This window comes from Sphaerodactylus townsendi, linkage group LG06, assembly GCF_021028975.2.
Source record: "Sphaerodactylus townsendi isolate TG3544 linkage group LG06, MPM_Stown_v2.3, whole genome shotgun sequence".
NCBI classification, from domain to species: domain Eukaryota; kingdom Metazoa; phylum Chordata; class Lepidosauria; order Squamata; family Sphaerodactylidae; genus Sphaerodactylus; species Sphaerodactylus townsendi.
Window position 1 is genome coordinate 61,599,520 of NC_059430.1, and position 15,325 is coordinate 61,614,844.

Sequence of the window (15,325 nt, forward strand, 5' to 3'; positions counted from 1 at the left end):
CAGCATAACAAGCTAAGGACTCCCATGATGCCACTTTCTTTCAGTACACCCCATTGTCTCATGGTACGAGCCAAGAAAAAACTGAAATCTTGACAGGATCTTGACATCTGGCTCCAAATTTTCTGTACTTTTAATTTGCCTGCACCCATCTTTATGAGGTAGAATGAGAACTTAAGTCTGCAAAAAATAACATTTTAAGTTACACTATGCTTGGAGAAAATGGTTAAAAAAAATCACTCTTCCTTCCAAATATTTAAAACTTTTACAGTTTTCATAGTTAGATGGAGATCTTGTACAACAGGTAAATTTTCTTTTCTTAGTTTCATACAGACACAACAAATCATACAGAATGTTTTTGTTCTTATTATAGGATGCTAAGAAGTGATTGTGTACGTGAAGGCTTGTGCAGCCACCCCCAAGCTTATAAAAGCAAAGATCCCAGCACGGAGACTTCCAGTTGCTTCTGTCCTCCCCAGAGCCGGCAGCTAGGAGGGGGCAGGCTTCAGGGGTGGGGCCGGGTTGGTCCCCGCCCCAGGCATAGAAGCAGGGAGCACCCACAGAACAGATGTCTCCAGTTCCATTTCCCCCCAGTACGCCTCTTCTCTCTGGTTAACACTTTCTCCTTCCCAGCTGCATTTGCTTTTTAGAAGCGACATAAAAAGTATATCAAGCATGTGTGAATCATTAGTTTTCCTGTTAAATAAGATATAAAGTTAATTACAAATGGTGTGATCACAAATCACTCTACTGAGAAAGCTCTTTGGGAACCTAAACAAAGGTTTCTTCCCTTTGCATGAGAAAACGCATGCGCATTCTGCTTTGAATGCTAGGGAGCTCACAATATCTCTTCTTGCATACTACGTTTTCAGAACATGCCCTTTTACTCTGTAAAGGAGAGAGCACCTCAGAATTAAATATGTTTCACTGAATCATGCCTCTCTCCTTGTTGCCATTTTTTCTTTAAGGAAGAATTCTTAAAACTCTTAAGAATTTTGGAAGATGAAAATTATGTTGCACAGATTTATTTTGTTTTGTGTTGCTAAAATACTAGCTTTCTAAACAGCTGCTATGAATACAGAACCTACGGAAAAGTAGGCACAGAAGATTCAAGTAAAGCTTAGTAATAATATAGTGGCTCAGTCATATAACAAAACCAAAGGAAATTATATAATTTCAAAGAGTCTGATGCATGGAAATTTAAAAATATCTTTTTTGGCTCAACAGTGGTGTATTCAACTAAGGGCAACTTTGGGACTCTCACTCAGAGCTGTAAGACAGGCAGCATGGGACAGTGGCTTTTGGATGAGAGACACCTACTTCAAATTCCCACTCAGCTACAAAATTCATTGACTGCATGTGGGCAAATGAGCACCTCTCACACTTCCCTACAATATATGTTTTTCCTGTATCCTGAGCGCTGAACCTAATAGGAAACACAAGAACCAGTTCAATGATGTGCAAGGAAAATAATAATAATAAAAAACTTGCCCCTGAAAAAGATAATTCTGTCCCTGATCTGAACAGTTAGCCATCACTGCTACAAACTATAACAATTATTTGTACTAGATCATAAAATAAATGGTTTATGACCTCCAGTTAGACAAAAAGTAGAAGAAAAAACAAAACAAAAACCCAGATACATGTAACATGTATCTAGAGGACCAGGTTGGACTGCTCAACCACATCAGCTCCCAATGCATCCATCTACCTCTGCACTTCCTTAGATAGCTTTGAAATGTAACAATATAATTAACATGTCAAAAGAATATTTTAACCACTGAGCTAAAATGAAATTTAATTGTTGAGGATTAGCAATATATATTAATGTAAATATTCACAGGATTTCTATGGAAAAGGCTGCACATTACCGTAAGAAGCCAGCTACCTCAGTGCTAGCTTCTCTGAGGATTATTAACTTCTCAAAGCATATCCCCACCTTGAAGTTCACATGGTGGCTTCATTTGTTCATTTTATATTGTTCATAGAAAATCTGATATATCAAGAAACCAAGTCCCTTAATGTTGAGGTGGGATCCAGCAGGTTCTCACCAGTTCCCAAGAGTGGGTTACTAATTATTTGTGTGTGCCAAGAGGGGGTTACTAATTGGATCCGCTTTTCTGTCTCCATGTCCTTGCCTCCCCCTCTCTTCTTCTTTCTCGTAGCCCGGAATTTGCCAGCTAGTAAGAGGACCCTTTAACTACTGTTGGGTCCAGGGGACTCTTTACTTGCTTGGTAGGCTATTTATTTTGGCACTGTGTCTGTTCATTTTATGATAAATTGTGATTTACCATGATGCTTGGCCACTTAAAAACTCTGTATTCCTGTATGTGAGAATGTTATGCTAATCTGTGTCTCTAATCCTGGATTAATTAATGTGAAATATTTGCAGAATATACAGTATGGATTGCGAATTCTAGTTCACAATGGATGATGTTCTGGTTTATTTTTTACCTTAAACAGAAGAAGAAGAAGAGTTTGGATTTATATCCCTTTCTCTCCTGCAGGAGAGACTCAAAGGATTTATATCCCTTTCTCTCCTGCAGGAGACTCAAAGGGGCTTACAATCTCCTTGCCGTTCCCCCCCTCACAACAAACACCCTGTGAGGTGGGTGGGGCTAAAAGCTGTGACTAGCCCAAGGTCACCCAGGAATAAAAAGGGAGTGTTAATGACTGGTTTTAGGTATTTATGGAGCTAAAGGATTACAAAGCATTTTGTATAAGTGAAAGGTTAAAGGTACTAACTACTAATGCTAACTCAATTTTTTAAAAAGGCATGACCTGTGTATCCTGGAATAGCCTTGATATCTAGCTCTTGAATATGCCTATGCAGTAGGAATGGTCCATGGGATCCATGTTTTAATGAATGTGTGTCTTAATCTAAAGTGCAAATTATTTTGAGTATTGAATGTATTAGCCCTTCAGAATATAGTTAACAGTGGTGATGGTGAATCTTCACTAAACTGTAGTGACCACTCATGATTTCACAGTTGGCATAAAGTCCTGTTGTTTCCTATGTGGCTGGTTAGCGAAGATAGAAAACGGGATAATTCTCCCTGTTGGGCTGTTTTAAAAACATGTTTTAGAAATATGGTAAAGTTCCTTGTTTAAGGAAAGTATCCTTCTTTTGATTTCTAGAAACAAAATTAAGTATTTGAAAGTATTAAGTATTTGACAGGCAGTCAATTAGAGGAGAAGTAGTTGTTTCTGTTGGCAGTAGACGATAGGACTTGCTATAATGAGTTTAAATTATGGACAGAAAGATACCAGCTGGAAATTAGGAACTTTTTTTTTACAGTAAGAGTTTTTTACAGTAACAGAGAAATTATTAATGCCCCGCCCCCGGAATGTCCAGCCACGCCCCCATCGTGCCCTGCCCAGCCCCACTGGTGCTATGCCACTGTTTGAATCCCACCACCATGGGAACCTTTTACTAAAATTTTTGGATCCCACCACTGCCTTAATGCAATTTCTTGTTTTCTCAAAAATTGGTTCAGGTTTCAGGCCTACTATGGGCAAGTTTAATTTGGGAAATAACTGAACTGTTGCTTGAAATTCAGCAAGCTGTGACCTGTAGAAACTCAGATAACAAACCCAGGTACAGCGGGTGAAGAGCTTCCAAGGACATAAGGACAAGAAGTCAGAACCACATTCTATCTAATTAACAAGATGAAATCATGGAAAAAGAACCTGTGAGGAGGGGTCTAGACTTAGCTGCAGATAGCTGCAGTCATGGCATCCTACTTCTGACCCCCTTGGTTATATGGCTAGTAAGTTGGTTACGCAGTCCATGTATCTGATTGTCAGGAAACATCAGGCCAACTCAGACCTCTGAACATACAGATGAGAACTTATGTTCTAGTTTTGTGCCTTAATTACAATTCATGGGCCCTGGACCCTGACTCTTTCTTGTCTTGTGTGAGTATTTCTGACCAGAAACTTAATTACTCCTGGAGAAGAGTGTACCCTGAATATCGAGAGACCTCAACTAGATTGGTAACATCTGGTATTTTGAACCAATGCTATTAATGTGTAATTACTCATTTTGAATTAGCTGTATTATTTTAATCCACACTGTTCACTGTTTCTTTTAGTCATATTCTTGCACAATTGTAAAAAATCACTTTAACTATAATTTTGTGGTGTTTTGTCTTCAGGAAGCTTCAATCTCTTTCAGTACCTTAGTTTGCATTGGTTCTGGCTACAAGTTTTCTTGTGAAACTTACTTTGGTCTACCTCACTTTGGTCTACCTTGCAGACTTTCTTGACTTTAATCTCAGGAGTAAAGTAAAGTAATTTCTCCTCCCGCTCCCTCCACTATGGTTGAGTGGGCCAGGTTCAGATGCTGGGCCGCTCCCTCCCTTCCCTTGCATGCCACCCCTCCCTCCCCCTCCCCCTCCCTTCCCCTTTCTTGATTTTAATCTCAGGGGAGTTGGAAACCTTCCCCATGGCTTCTGGCTGTTTGGGTAGATAAAGGGACTGGTGGTAGCTGCCTAGTCTGTGGAGTGTGGATTCACATCTCAGTGTTCTGTAATTTGTATGTTAACACCCATCCTGTGAAGTCCCTTGGACTAGGAGTTCTCAAAATGATATATTCCAGGCTGCATTGAGACATTTGTTTTGGTCCCAAAATGAGCACCACTTTCCAACTCCTTTCTCTTTTGCCACACTTAATCAAAACTGAATCTTTTCTGGTTTAGAAACATAATTTGCTGCATTCAAGTTAAGATACTAGATCATCAAAAAGCAAAGCCAAATCACAAAAAATGTAATTAATTCCAACGAAGACAGCATGTATTGATGCATGGCTGAAAGGAGAAAGGATGTGCAAGCCTGCAGACTTCTGTTCCGAGGTTCCTAACATTTTGACTGCATCTGTGGCTGGCATCTTCAGAGGTATATCACAAAGGGAAGTCTGTCACACACTGTGTCCAGTGAGAAGAGAATGTTTAGTGGTGTATATATTGTCCATGTCCCAGGGGGCTGAACAAATCAGTAGGTGTTTGGGTGGAACTTGCTATGCAAAGGTGTGGTTGATAGTATTGTGTTGTGGGTGGAATTTTTCAGTTCAGGGAGTGATTCATATTTGCATTCCCTGCAGAAGCAACAGTCTTAGTGAATGCAAACCCTGTGTCTGGATGGAGTCCATTGTCCATGAACCTAGCATGCCCTTGGCCTTTGATTCTGGTGTTTGTAATTACTGGTAGCCAAGTTTTGTTAATTCTCAGAGTCTCTTCCTTCTTGTTGAAGTTTTCCCTTCTAATTGGAAACATTCCCTTCTCACTGGACAAAGTGTGTAACAGACTTCCCTCTGTGATACACCTCTGAAGATGCCAGCCACAGATGCAGGTGAAATGTTAGAAACAAGATCCACCAGACCACGGCCACACAGCCCGGAAAACCCACCACAACCAGTTGCATTGTTGAAGCCCTCAACAATACAATATAGAGGTAGTTTGTACATTATGGCCACCACAGAGAAGCTGCTTTAAATAACTTTGCATGATAGTGGTTACCAAATGCAAACTATTTACATGAGGCAGTTTATCAGTAGATGGAGGAATTTTCCACATGCTACTGCAAACTTCAGTTTTGGAAGCCTGTACTGCACTTCTGAAAGCTGCCAAATCTGCACCTTGAAATGTAGCAGACAAAGAGCTTGTTATGTGGGAACAGCTGCCACATGGAGCAAGTTTAAAGTAACCTCCACATGACAGCTGCAATATGTAAATTGGTCCTAGAAATATAATCACAGGGTTCCTCTACACATGAATGAGACAAATATAACTAACTACTTCTAATCCACAGATAAGCAAACCTAGAGAAATAGTAGAAGGCAGCTTTTTTTCTTTATTCATTTCTCAATCAGAACTGTTCCACTAAATTACCTAACAGCCTAAACAATATGCAAAGTGTAGTTCCTCCCTTTGTCTTGCTGATTATCTTTATGTTGGCTTACAAGATACAAACCTTAAAACAAATGAAATTCCAATAGACTTCATTAATCTTTAGTCAGTAGATCATGTCCAAAGCTAATCTTATCCAAATATTTATCTTCTCAACATCAACATTTTCTAGATTTAAAAGGACTAATACCAAATATGTCACTTTATTTATTGAAACTAAATATTGTATGTTTGTCAAATATAATATGTTGCTCTGCCAAAAATCTTTATTTTCAGATTTACCAAGATAAGCAGAATTATACTGTATACTGTAGGATACTGTCAATATCAAATAGAGTTTCTTAAAATGGGTTGGATTCAGGCAATAATCTTGCAGTCCATTCCAATGAAAAGCTAGAATATGACTGCTGGCTTGTACACTTTGGCCTTGACAGTTTCACCCATACATACCTAACCCTGGATGAGACAGTGTGTCCTCATAAAGCACACACCCAGCTCAACTTGGACTAAATGAAGGTGAAAATGTTCATACATTTTCTTGCATTAATCTGCTTCTGCATACATCACTTCTGGGTTAGGAGTTCATTGTGTTGAACACTACACTTTTATTTCCTTTACTCCTACAAATCAAGCAATTCACTTGGGGACAATATCTAAGTGCTAGAATAAACAGTAGTTCAAATGCTCACCTGGTTAGAGAAGCATATTGATATGCTCTCACCATAAGCTGTGTACCTTTCATATCTGAGTTGGCAAGATAATGGAGGAGATTATAGGCTATCCAGTTGCTTTCTGTGGAACCCATCTGCATATATAACGAAAAGAATTGCTCTTGTTGGTTGAAGTTTACTGCAATTAATACTTATTTATATTTCTTACCAATTAATTGGTTTAACCAACTAACATGAGCTTTTATTGAAAAGGTCAGCTGTGCACCAGGTGACCTAAAACATGATAGTTTAAACTCTCCTCCTTACAAGGCTTGGTCTACATATTTATGCTCTACTTTCATCCCTAATTTGGGCCCATAGTAGCTGCAGCTTTGTTCTCCCGTCCTTTATTTTATCCTCACTCAACTATTCTGCGAGGGCTAAGAGAGAGTGCTAATGGGATCATCCCTCTGCCAGGTTAAGTGCCCTGGCGAAGGCGAATACACTAGTGCTGCCGTCCTGCCACTCCCTAGAGTAGATTCAGTATTTTCCTGGGAGTAAGCCTCAGCTGATTAACATGAGACATCTCTGAGTAGAGTAATTTAGAATTGCCTTCTTATTTTTCTAGGAATTTGGTTGGTAATATATCTATGCACATTGTTACCTCACATTACTTTCTTTCGTCATTTTCATGACCTGATGAACTTTTAAGTAATCTTAATAGCTGGTTAATATAATGCCATCTTATCATACTATTTACATTGTTGTCAAAATCGACAAAAAAGAGTGGTAATTTTGCCAGCTTATTTTTACTGCTTTCAAAGAATTGAACATTTTCATTCATTATACACTGCCTATGCAAAGTTTTAGCAAAACATATTTAAGATGTACATGTTTAAATAAATTCTTCCCTTATATTTAGAGCCCACGTTCAATCAAAGGAGTTGTATAGATGAAGAAAAATACTTATGACTATTCTTCATCATAGTTGTTCTTATAAGCTCTATCCTAATATTTATGAGTCTTCTTGTTACAACTGTGAAAATATGCACAGAAATACCATGTGTCTTTCTTCTTAAGCTTTAACTATTCTTGTTCTACCGCTTTTTACTACTTTTGAGCTCTTTTTAGGTTTTGGTGCAAGCTTGAGCAACAGCCACATGACAATACGTACCTGAGCAGTAGCTATGTCAGCAAATTATACAAGGAATTGCTGGAGTTAGGTCATTCCCTATTGTGTGTGAGGGGTACTGGTTTGGAACATCAACAAGAAAATCTAAGCATAACGGATCTTACAAAAGTGAGAACAGAAGTTAGACGGTATCTTCCCAAAATGTGGTTATTACTAGAGCCAGGAAATCTTCACACCAGCTTTCCTTCCTTTGATAATTTTTTACTTTTTTAAAAGAAAAAATTAAAAGCTGCTATGGTTGAGTGGGCCAGGTTCAGATGCTGGGCCGCTCCCTCCCTTCCCTTGCATGCCACCCCTCCCTCCCCCTCCCCCTCCCTTCCCCTTTCTTGATTTTAATCTCAGGGGAGTTGGAAACCTTCCCCATGGCTTCTGGCTGTTTGGGTAGATAAAGGGACTGGTGGTAGCTGCCTAGTCTGTGGAGTGTGGATTCACATCTCAGTGTTCTGTAATTTGTATGTTAACACCCATCCTGTGAAGTCCCTTGGACTAGGAGTTCTCAAAATGATATATTCCAGGCTGCATTGAGACATTTGTTTTGGTCCCAAAATGAGCACCACTTTCCAACTCCTTTCTCTTTTGCCACACTTAATCAAAACTGAATCTTTTCTGGTTTAGAAACATAATTTGCTGCATTCAAGTTAAGATACTAGATCATCAAAAAGCAAAGCCAAATCACAAAAAATGTAATTAATTCCAACGAAGACAGCATGTATTGATGCATGGCTGAAAGGAGAAAGGATGTGCAAGCCTGCAGACTTCTGTTCCGAGGTTCCTAACATTTTGACTGCATCTGTGGCTGGCATCTTCAGAGGTATATCACAAAGGGAAGTCTGTCACACACTGTGTCCAGTGAGAAGAGAATGTTTTAGTGGGGTATATATTGTCCATGTCCCAGGGTGGGGAACAAATCAGTAAGTGTTTGGGTGGAACTTGCTATGCAAAGGTGTGGTTGATAGTATTGTGTTGTGGGTGGAATTTTTCAGTTCAGGGAGTGATTCATATTTGCATTCCCTGCAGAAGCAACAGTCTTAGTGAATGCAAACCCTGTGTCTGGATGGAGTCCATTGTCCATGAACCTAGCATGCCCTTGGCCTTTGATTCTGGTGTTTGTAATTACTGGTAGCCAAGTTTTGTTAATTCTCAGAGTCTCTTCCTTCTTGTTGAAGTTTTCCCTTCTAATTGGAAACATTCCCTTCTCACTGGACAAAGTGTGTAACAGACTTCCCTCTGTGATACACCTCTGAAGATGCCAGCCACAGATGCAGGTGAAATGTTAGAAACAAGATCCACCAGACCACGGCCACACAGCCCGGAAAACCCACCACAACCAGTTGCATTGTTGAAGCCCTCAACAATACAATATAGAGGTAGTTTGTACATTATGGCCACCACAGAGAAGCTGCTTTAAATAACTTTGCATGATAGTGGTTACCAAATGCAAACTATTTACATGAGGCAGTTTATCAGTAGATGGAGGAATTTTCCACATGCTACTGCAAACTTCAGTTTTGGAAGCCTGTACTGCACTTCTGAAAGCTGCCAAATCTGCACCTTGAAATGTAGCAGACAAAGAGCTTGTTATGTGGGAACAGCTGCCACATGGAGCAAGTTTAAAGTAACCTCCACATGACAGCTGCAATATGTAAATTGGTCCTAGAAATATAATCACAGGGTTCCTCTACATGAATGAGACAAATATAACTAACTACTTCTAATCCACAGATAAGCAAACCTAGAGAAATAGTAGAAGGCAGCTTTTTTTCTTTATTCATTTCTCAATCAGAACTGTTCCACTAAATTACCTAACAGCCTAAACAATATGCAAAGTGTAGTTCCTCCCTTTGTCTTGCTGATTATCTTTATGTTGGCTTACAAGATACAAACCTTAAAACAAATGAAATTCCAATAGACTTCATTAATCTTTAGTCAGTAGATCATGTCCAAAGCTAATCTTATCCAAATATTTATCTTCTCAACATCAACATTTTCTAGATTTAAAAGGACTAATACCAAATATGTCACTTTATTTATTGAAACTAAATATTGTATGTTTGTCAAATATAATATGTTGCTCTGCCAAAAATCTTTATTTTCAGATTTACCAAGATAAGCAGAATTATACTGTATACTGTAGGATACTGTCAATATCAAATAGAGTTTCTTAAAATGGGTTGGATTCAGGCAATAATCTTGCAGTCCATTCCAATGAAAAGCTAGAATATGACTGCTGGCTTGTACACTTTGGCCTTGACAGTTTCACCCATACATACCTAACCCTGGATGAGACAGTGTGTCCTCATAAAGCACACACCCAGCTCAACTTGGACTAAATGAAGGTGAAAATGTTCATACATTTTCTTGCATTAATCTGCTTCTGCATACATCACTTCTGGGTTAGGAGTTCATTGTGTTGAACACTACACTTTTATTTCCTTTACTCCTACAAATCAAGCAATTCACTTGGGGACAATATCTAAGTGCTAGAATAAACAGTAGTTCAAATGCTCACCTGGTTAGAGAAGCATATTGATATGCTCTCACCATAAGCTGTGTACCTTTCATATCTGAGTTGGCAAGATAATGGAGGAGATTATAGGCTATCCAGTTGCTTTCTGTGGAACCCATCTGCATATATAACGAAAAGAATTGCTCTTGTTGGTTGAAGTTTACTGCAATTAATACTTATTTATATTTCTTACCAATTAATTGGTTTAACCAACTAACATGAGCTTTTATTGAAAAGGTCAGCTGTGCACCAGGTGACCTAAAACATGATAGTTTAAACTCTCCTCCTTACAAGGCTTGGTCTACATATTTATGCTCTACTTTCATCCCTAATTTGGGCCCATAGTAGCTGCAGCTTTGTTCTCCCGTCCTTTATTTTATCCTCACTCAACTATTCTGCGAGGGCTAAGAGAGAGTGCTAATGGGATCATCCCTCTGCCAGGTTAAGTGCCCTGGCGAAGGCGAATACACTAGTGCTGCCGTCCTGCCACTCCCTAGAGTAGATTCAGTATTTTCCTGGGAGTAAGCCTCAGCTGATTAACATGAGACATCTCTGAGTAGAGTAATTTAGAATTGCCTTCTTATTTTTCTAGGAATTTGGTTGGTAATATATCTATGCACATTGTTACCTCACATTACTTTCTTTGCGTCATTTTCATGACCTTGATGAACTTTAAGTAATCTTAATAGCTGGTTAATATAATGCCATCTTATCATACTATTTACATTGTTGTCAAAATCGAAAAAAGAGTGGTAATTTTGCCAGCTTATTTTTACTGCTTTCAAAGAATTGAACATTTTCATTCATTATACACTGCCTATGCAAAGTTTTAGCAAAACATATTTAAGATGTACATGTTTAAATAAATTCTTTCCTTCTGTTTATAGTTCACGTTCAATCCAAGGAAGTGTGTAGATAAAGAAAAAATCTTATGACTATTCTTCATCATAGTTGTTCTTATAAGCTCTATCCTAATATTTATGAGTCTTCTTGTTACAACTGTGAAAATATGCACAGAAATACCATGTGTCTTTCTTCTTAAGCTTTAACTATTCTTGTTCTACCGCTTTTTACTACTTTTGAGCTCTTTTTAGGTTTTGGTGCAAGCTTGAGCAACAGCCACATGACAATACGTACCTGAGCAGTAGCTATGTCAGCAAATTATACAAGGAATTGCTGGAGTTAGGTCATTCCCTATTGTGTGTGAGGGGTACTGGTTTGGAACATCAACAAGAAAATCTAAGCATAACGGATCTTACAAAAGTGAGAACAGAAGTTAGACGGTATCTTCCCAAAATGTGGTTATTACTAGAGCCAGGAAATCTTCACACCAGCTTTCCTTCCTTTGATAATTTTTTACTTTTTTAAAAGAAAAAATTAAAAGCTGCTATATTGTATGTTTCACACATGCTAAATAACACACTTTCAATCCGCTGTCAATGCACTTAATAGCAATTATTTGCGAGTGGATTTTGCCCTTCCACACAGTCAAATGCAAGAATGAACATCATTACGTCTCAAAACATTTACCAATGTCACTATTTTGTCAAAAGGCAAATTCCTGAACAATATGCTTAGCGGCCAAGGTGCCCTTTTAATAGTAACCCCAACACTTCAGACAATCACAACCTAAGACATTTTAAGTACTTTTAAGAAAAATTAAGCCAGCATACAAAGTAATTAAGAAATGTTTGAGGTTCTGCAACTAGCAGGCATAGAAAGGCATTTGCTGTCTCCTGCCACCACCAAGGAGTGTGTGTGCTATATGGGAATCAGCACAGTGGGCAGCATTGAACTGAAGAATGTATGATGACTGGCCAGCTGTTTTTCAGCACTGCTGATCTCCAGCTTCTAGAAATATAGTCAGGAGAAAAGATGGCTAGATGTACAAGTGTAGGATTAGGCTGCTGCTGGATCAGAACAGAAGGGTCCATAGAAGAATGGGTGGGGGGAGAAGGGATTTTTCTTTGGAGGAAAATCTAAGACTGAAGAAACTAAATAATTGGAAGGTGAATTAACTGAAAGGTAATCAGTCAGGGAAATTTGGAATTCAGGACTGTATTTGTCTTGTACCTGGGTTATTGGTCTTCATCTAGGGGTGGATGGGCCAGGCTAGCCAGATCTCATCCAATCTCAGAAGTTAAGATTGGTTGGTCCTGACTAGTACTTGCCCCCAAATGGCCCACATTTGGAAGTACGAGCAGTCTGTGGAAAACACCATAAAATGGGAATAAAGATGGATGTTCAATATTTGAATATTGAAACAAAAGTTTTAGCTCTGGTCAAGATCTGGAATGTTTTCCCAACATTTGTATGTTCAATGGGTTGCTAACTTTGGGCTGGGAAATTGCTGGAGATCTGTGTATGAAGCCTTGGGACAGCACAATTTGGACAGGGACGTGATCTCAGTGGGGCAAACTGCCCTTGAGTCCACCATTTTCTTCAGGGGAACTGATCTCTGTAGGCTGGAAATCAGTTGTAACTCCAGGAGACTTCCAGACTCCACAGTGAAGTTGCAAATCATATATATGCTTATGTATATATTTTCACAAAGAATCTACTTGCTAGCTAATTTTAAATATCAAAACAGTAGCAGGAGATGAATATCATCAGAACTACCAACAGCTACATTCATAAAGATGCAAACAATTAATCTGCTCAATTGAAAAATTATTAGAATAAATTAATTTCTAAATAGAGTTCACTAAAAGTAAAACAGTCACTCTGCAGAAGAAAGTTACTCCAAACATATTTTAAGACATTCATATGGCCTACTCAAGTTTAGATATGAAGTTTATTACATGTACTTTAAGCAGAAAGATTGTACAGCACGGAATATGACCCATGCCCAGTCACAGAAAGCAAAGAATATGTATCAACACATACTGTGACATGCAAACATCCATATTAGTAGGAAGATGGTCATGATTGTTTCCAAAAGTTTTTTGGAATTCAGGAGCAGCCAAGGTCAGAAGAATAAGATCAACTAATCAGGAGCCCAGAATGTAGTGAAGCCAGACAACAGGATCTAACACTTTAAATGTTATCTGCAATCTTATAAGGTATCTTCAGTCTGACACTCTAATTACTGAGGATGGTAACCTATAGGCAATATACATAAGGAAAGAATCTGTTGTTGTTTTTTTACTGCTGTCAAGAGATGGATTCTAAAAGATTAAAAGATGGATTTTAAAATCTTATGGAACTTGAAACACTCATCTAGTCATCCCCAACATGGTTTAGTTTAGGCCCATGGCACACTTTTTATCATTGTATGATATTGAGAGACTTCTCCCCACCCCAACACTTCATGGCACTGAAAACCAGTTTCCAATCACTGCCGATTGACATGAGAACTAAGTGTCACACACACACACCCGCACCCAAAACCAAGGAAGGATGGTACTTCTTCCGCCCCGGGGTTAATTAATCTGGAGTTTGAGATTTGCAGTGTTCTCCTTGGCAAGAGTGGGGCAGCGTGGAGGGAGTAAGAGAGGAAGAAAAGAGGCGACCGGCTTTCCCGAACCGCCCACCCCACCCATTTTTACCTTTCACTTGACTTTCATACTCGGCTACAATCTCTTTGTCCTTTTTGAATCTGCTTGGGGTGGTCATTCTCTTGAGGAGAGAGGCGACAGACTCCGGCGTCCGTTGCCGTCCAACACAGAGACCTTTCCTGGGACTTTGCCCACCGCGCCGGCTTTGCCTGCCAAGGTGGGCTTCAGACTAATCCCGGGGCCGGCACCATCTCGCCAAGGCTCCACCACCGAGAAAGGACGGGCGGGCAAACGGCTGCTGGAAGCCCAAGCGCCTCCTGGATTAAAACAGGGCGAGAGTCAAGGCAGGCGCCCGCAGTATCGCCTGCGTCGGATGAAGGGAAGCTGCTGCAGAAGGGAGGATCGGGCAAGGCTGCGTTCCGTCCAGCCCAGCCTCTGTTGGCTCCCGGGCAAGGCTGCGTTCCGGCAGCGTCCGCCTCCTCGTGGAGGGGGAAAGTGAAGCAAGCCGGCAGCCCGGCGAAGCCCCGCGTCAACCGGAGGAACAAAGTTCCCGCACCCTTCGCTTCGCTCAGCCTCACCCGCTTCCCTCTCCCGCCTGCTGTTTGCTTGCCTGCCTGCCTGGCAGGTGAAGCGCCTCCCGTTGCCTCCCTTTTGCCCAGCGGGTGGCAAAGCGGCGTCCGCCCGCGACCTCCAAAGCCGCTCAGGAAAGCGCGCAGGCAGAGACACGAACTCGCCAGCCCGGGAGCATCCAAGTGCCTCCCGAGTTCCCTCTCTCCTGGCGCCGAGCGATGTCTCCTGCGGCCAATGGGGGACGCCTCGCTTCCTCCGCCGCCCAATGGCAGCGCAGCAGGAGGGACTAGCAAGATAGGCTGCCGGTGGGCCTCCCGGGGTGAGTTGCGGTCCTTTGCCTGGACTCGCCCTGGGGAAGGGCCTACAATCGCGGATGGGTTTTGCAAGGCGCGAGTGCCTCTAGGAAGGTGTCAGTCGCACCCGGGGCCGGCTGCGAAGCGTCCCGCTCCCCTCCGCCCCCCGCCCCCCAGCATATGGTGAGCGAGCGGGGCTCTGCTAGGGAAAGGAGGCGAAGTGCGAGAAAGCCCTTGACCCCGGCGTGGAAAGTTAAACCAGATGCCGGCTGCAGGACATATGGCAGGAGGGGGAGAGGAAAGCAGGAGGGAAGTCTGCTTAGTTTGGGATTCACGTTCGTCTCACTATATACAGCCAATGCATTGTTTTCTGCTGAAACCGAGTTTCTCCAGCTGGCTCCACTGGACAGGAATAAAATGGAGGGGGGGGGGGGTCAAATGCTATTAATAATTAAGATTGAGGGTTTTATTTGAAATTGTGTTTCCTGTATGACCTGAAATTTAGGCTGGTTCCTTTCGGATGTGACCGCAATCTATACCAAGTGACCACACCCATCTTTGTGAAAGAGTCACATCCACTCTCGCCGGTAAAAGGGAACTCTGAAGGTTGGGGTTTATGCCAAGTAAAACCTTTCTCGAAAGCAAAGCGATGTGTATTGCTGTCTTGCAGCAATATGAAAATATGAAACAGAAAATTTTGTTAAAATCAAGGGC

General features: G+C 40.8%; 1 protein-coding gene across 2 annotated transcripts in view; it reads right to left on the minus strand.

Moving 5' to 3' along the window:
• Window positions 1-14,539, minus strand: part of SRGAP1 (SLIT-ROBO Rho GTPase activating protein 1) — a 143,446-nt gene extending 128,907 nt beyond the window's left edge. Inside the window, exon 1 of one of the 2 annotated variants that reach the window (XM_048499492.1) lies at window positions 13,800-14,537. In XM_048499492.1, coding sequence (XP_048355449.1) covers window positions 13,800-13,866 — 67 coding nt within the window. In that variant the 5' untranslated portion in view covers window positions 13,867-14,537. Of the gene's footprint in view, window positions 1-13,799 lie in introns of both variants that reach the window. The other variant, XM_048499496.1, reaches the window with a different exon arrangement.
• Window positions 14,540-15,325: the final 786 nt, after the last annotated feature.